Below are 4,300 nucleotides of genomic sequence, written 5' to 3'. Positions count from 1 at the left end.
AGAACCTAACCCTTAACTTCAAAAAACTGCTTTGGGTGCAGGTCCTCGGGAGGGACTCTGACAGGCTAACGTCAAGCTCTCGCCCTTCACGCGGCGAGGGGACACAGGCGTGTTTCCACAAGCACGGTGGCAGAGAGCTTTCAGGGGCTTACTGCACCCTCCCCTCCCCGCAGTGCTGAAGGGAGGAGAGAGCAGCGCTACGAGGGACTTGCGAGGGGAGCTGCGGCTCAGGACCCGTGCGTGGCAGCAAACGGTGTCCCTGGGCTGCCCGCGGTCCCTCAGAGGGAAGTCTTGGGCCGGCAGCCGAGCTCGTGTCGCGGTACAAGGCCAGCACTCCTCCGCGCCCGCTGAGGGGTCTGTGGCGGAGGCGGGGCGGTGTGAGCCGGGGCGGGATGATGTGGGGCGAGACGCTGTGTGAGGTGGGGCGGGGCGATGTGAGGCGGGGCCGTGCGGTGTGAGGCGGGGCGCTCTGGGCCGCCCCCGCCTCTCCCCACCGTCCTTAAAATGGCGGCAGCCGGAGAGGCGCGTGCAGATCGTGTAGCTATGGCAGGACTGAGGGCTCTCTTGGTGCTGCTGGCCGCAGCCCTGATGCTCGCCGGGGCCGTGCAGGGCGACGAGGACCGCCCGCGGCTCCTGGGGGCCCCGGTGCCCGTTTCTGAGAACGACGAGGGCCTGCAGCAGGCGCTGCACTTCGCCATGGCGGAGTACAACAGGGCCAGCAACGACATGTACTCCAGCCGGGTGGTGCGGGTCATCAGCGCCCGCAGGCAGGTGGGTCTGCAGCGGCACTCTGGGGAGCAGGTGGAAGGGGGGCTTGGGGGGTGTCTTTGAAGCCTCGAGCTCGAGGAGTGGTTCAGGCTGGTTGTTTTTTTCTCTACAGATGGTGCATAAAAGCCTTTTTTAATAGCTTGAGTCTTGTCAGGGTGAATGCCCTTGAGTGCTATGTGTCACGGAGAGAGCTTCTAACTTCCTTATCCTGCTGATTACTTAATGCATGTCTCTGTTTACTTACTAAGGAAACCGTGCTGTCAGACTTGTTTACTTGGATGTTGTTTCCTCTCTTTGAAAGGATGCCAAGTGTCTGGCCTGTGACAGTTGACACACATGAGCCTCTCTGTGCTCTTGGAGTTTGTTTTCCATCATGTAACCAGAAAACTGTTGACCTTTCTCTCTGTTGTCGAGGACCCCTTCTGTATGTGCTGCAAACTGGCATAAGATGGAATGCAAAGTTCTGCTTAAACATAAGGAAAAAACTCTTGTAGTGGGAGAGAGCACACCCTGCCCAAGGAGGGTGTGAAGTCTTCTTCTCTGGAGGATTCCAAACCTGCCTGGACATGGTCCTGTGTGACCTGATGGAGGGGAGCTTTAGCATGAGGTTGGACTGGGTGATCTCTAGAGGTTGCTTCCAGCACCCACTTTCTGTGATTCTATGAAATAAAGCTGCTTCTGTTCACTTGTCTTGTTGCAGATTGTGGCTGGAATCAAGTACACCATGGAAGTTGAGATTGGCCGGACAACTTGCACAAAGCCAGCAACTGATCTCAAGAGCTGTGCTTTCCATGATGCACCCCAGCTGGCTAAGGTAGGTTCCAGAGCACAGCCCCATGGCTTCCAGCCCCTCCCCTCTAGCTGGCATAGTACAGAGAGGTATGAGCAGTCTGCCCCAGCTAAGATTAGAGACCTCATGCCTTCACACTTAAAATTCAGCTCTTGCAGAACCTACCTTGCCAAATTATGGTGATAGAAGGCAAGGCCTTTTTAGCTTCTTTTGTAAGTGGACGTCTGAGGCTGCAGTGCATGGAGGACTGTGTGCCTCAATCCTCTTAAAGTGCTTGTGATCTGGATCACAAGGATACCTGTAGGAAATTGCCAAGCCTGCTGGTCCCCTGGCTCTCGCACTGTTTGCCTCCTCTTGTCCCATGGTAAAGTAAACATGCTTGGCTTCACATGCTGTTACTGTGAATAGTGTTGTGGGCTAAGCACTGATCACAAGAGAGGCAGACTTACCACTGTTCTCTGTGCCCACCAAACTGTTACAGAGGAGTTCTGTCTAATGACAATGCTCTTTAAGGAGTGTTCTAGCTTTTCAGATGAGAGCAAATATGTCTGCCTTGCTCTGATCTAATTATTCTATAGTACTTCATTGCTTAATTCTAGTAATAGGCTTAGCTTCTCTGTGTATGTGCCCTGTCTGCCTGCGTGCATGAGGAGTGTAACCACACAAGTGATCCTTTAAGCTAGAAATGTATGTACCACTATGACAGCTGCAATAATTTGACACATGCACATACAGATTAGCTGTGTGGCTGTGCTCACCTATGCCTGAGGCCTTATGGTGGAGCGTTACCTATATTGAAAAGCTTTCCTGCCTGTGAAATGAGTGAAGTAAGCTGAGCTTCAGAAGTGCCGACTACTCAGCTTCTCTGTTTGTGTTTTGAGATAAACGATTCATTCTGAGCAGGTCCTAACAAGAGTGGTGTTCCAGGAGACTGCAAATCCAGACAGACACCTAGAAGTGGTGGTATTCTGGATCATGTAGGGTAGTAAATCGGGGTAGAACAATGGTCAGTGACATTGTTTAATGCTCTGAATCTGATCACTGCTTGTTTGTTTTTTTTCTTTCTCTCCTTAGTACACCACTTGTGAGTTCACAGTGTACAGTATTCCTTGGCTAAACGAGATTAAACTGCTGAAAAGTAGCTGCCAATAAGCCTGCCTTGGTTCCAGCAGAGACCAGCAACCAGCTGCTCGGATGTAAGAGGAAGAAAACAAATGCAATAACACCAATTGAGATGGGCTTTATCAATGCCTGTTAACTACTTGCATATGCTTGTTCTATGCAGGGTAACCTATGTAACTTTCCTTTAAAGCACAGTATGATCTCAACCTTGTCCTATTGTAATTACACTTTAGAGCAGCTGTTTTAGTCTTTCTACAGCATTCCCTGTAATTCACAACATCAGAATTGAGATTAAAAAACCAACTTGGTATCCCTGTTAAGTGACTACTGTAAACATAAACATTTAATTAGTAATTGCTGTGATGTGTGTGTGTTGCTTTTGTTTGTGATTCAGTCCATTATGCCTGGAAGAATGGTGTGAGAAGGAATGTGGGCTCCTGGTCACAGGGGCGATAAAGCTATACTCCCTTATCCCTTGAAGAGATGGAAGGCTTTGGCTGTTGTGGAAGAAAGACTCTTTGGAAACAGTGCTGTATGCAACACTTGATCCTGGGAAGATTAGCTGGAGCTTATACCAAGGCTGTGCTCACTTCAGATGCTGACTGCTACACTGCTCTGTTGCAAATCTGCACGTGTCTATGCAGCAGCACGTTAACCACTCTTGTGTCTTCCTGCACTGTCTTGAGGTGTGCCACAAACCAACCCTTGCTTCCCATCACAGCTTGTCTTTGTGGGCTGTTTGCCTGACCCTTTTCTAAGCAGGAAAGCTCTTTCCACTCTAGCAGCATGGCTCACTTCACTTACACCCATAACTATGTTGGGTGGAGCTGGAGGAGCAGCTTCTCTGCCCTGCGTGCCTGACCTCTTAGAGCTGCTGTTGGCAGCAGAGTTGGGTGCTGAAGTACTCCCAGCAGAGCAGTGATCAGACTGAGCTATACTGGGGCTGGGTATTAACTGGGGACAGCTTGAACCATGTCTGCTCTGGGGCAAAGACTTTTCCAGCAGCAGGCAGAGAGGATCAGCATCCAAGAGTAGGCAAGAGAACTGACTGAAGTATTTCCTAGGAAACTGCTGCATTTGTATTGCAAGGAAACAGGGTGTGCTGGGCCTACGTGGAAAGGTGACCGTAATCCCCATAACCTATTTAGCCAGAGGACAGCCTAGTGCAAAAAACAACTGGAAAATCAGTTTAGTGAGTGACTGATAAATGATAGAAATGTTATCAGCCAGGGGAATCTTGTAGCCAGGGAGTATGGTCCACACAACTTGGCTTTGTTCTGGGCGAGTGATTTCCCCAGAAGCAGCCTTCTGCATCTCAGGGCATGTGCAAGGCTGGGGAGGGGTCTTTCCCTCAGTCCAGTGCATTGCTGCTCTTGCCAGTAAGTATGGCACCATTTTTGGGGTTGGTGGGAGAACCACATGGCAAGAAAACTCCAGATCTAGGGGGAGGGGGGGGAAAAAGGTAGCTTTTCAATGTCCTAGATGTGATGTCCCAGAACCTGAGCAAAAGGGACAAGGCAGCTTCCCTGAGCAGAAGGCAAGTGAGACTGGAGCTTGGGATTGTGTACAGGCCTCTTTTGGTTTTTGATAGGAAGGAAGGAGCAGGACTTTTAATCTTCA

At 50.5% G+C, this 4,300-nt stretch overlaps 1 protein-coding gene across 1 annotated transcript; it reads left to right on the top strand.

Moving 5' to 3' along the window:
* The first annotated feature begins 507 nt into the window (after positions 1-507).
* LOC104549806 (cystatin) lies at positions 508-3,038 on the top strand. Its single transcript, XM_010209434.2, has 3 exons — positions 508-771; positions 1,469-1,582; positions 2,633-3,038. Exons 1-3 carry the CDS (start codon positions 544-546, stop codon positions 2,708-2,710), a joined length of 420 nt encoding a protein of 139 aa, XP_010207736.2. The 5' UTR covers positions 508-543; the 3' UTR covers positions 2,711-3,038.
* The last annotated feature ends 1,262 nt before the right edge of the window (positions 3,039-4,300 follow it).

This window comes from Colius striatus, chromosome 2 (genome assembly GCF_028858725.1).
Source record: "Colius striatus isolate bColStr4 chromosome 2, bColStr4.1.hap1, whole genome shotgun sequence".
Taxonomy (NCBI): Eukaryota; Metazoa; Chordata; class Aves; order Coliiformes; family Coliidae; genus Colius; species Colius striatus.
Note: the sequence above shows the minus strand (reverse complement) of the source record. Positions and strands in the feature narration are given on the sequence as shown.

What these genes read in the sequence shown, in the direction of transcription:
- LOC104549806 (XM_010209434.2), top strand. Translation starts at nt 544, where the DNA reads ATGGCAGGACTGAGGGCTCTCTTGGTGCTGCTGGCCGCAGCCCTGATG. An exon ending in TCATCAGCGCCCGCAGGCAG is followed by an intron (nt 772 to 1,468) that starts GTGGGTCTGCAG and finishes GTCTTGTTGCAG; the next exon opens with ATTGTGGCTGGAATCAAGTA. An exon ending in ATGCACCCCAGCTGGCTAAG is followed by an intron (nt 1,583 to 2,632) that starts GTAGGTTCCAGA and finishes TTCTCTCCTTAG; the next exon opens with TACACCACTTGTGAGTTCAC.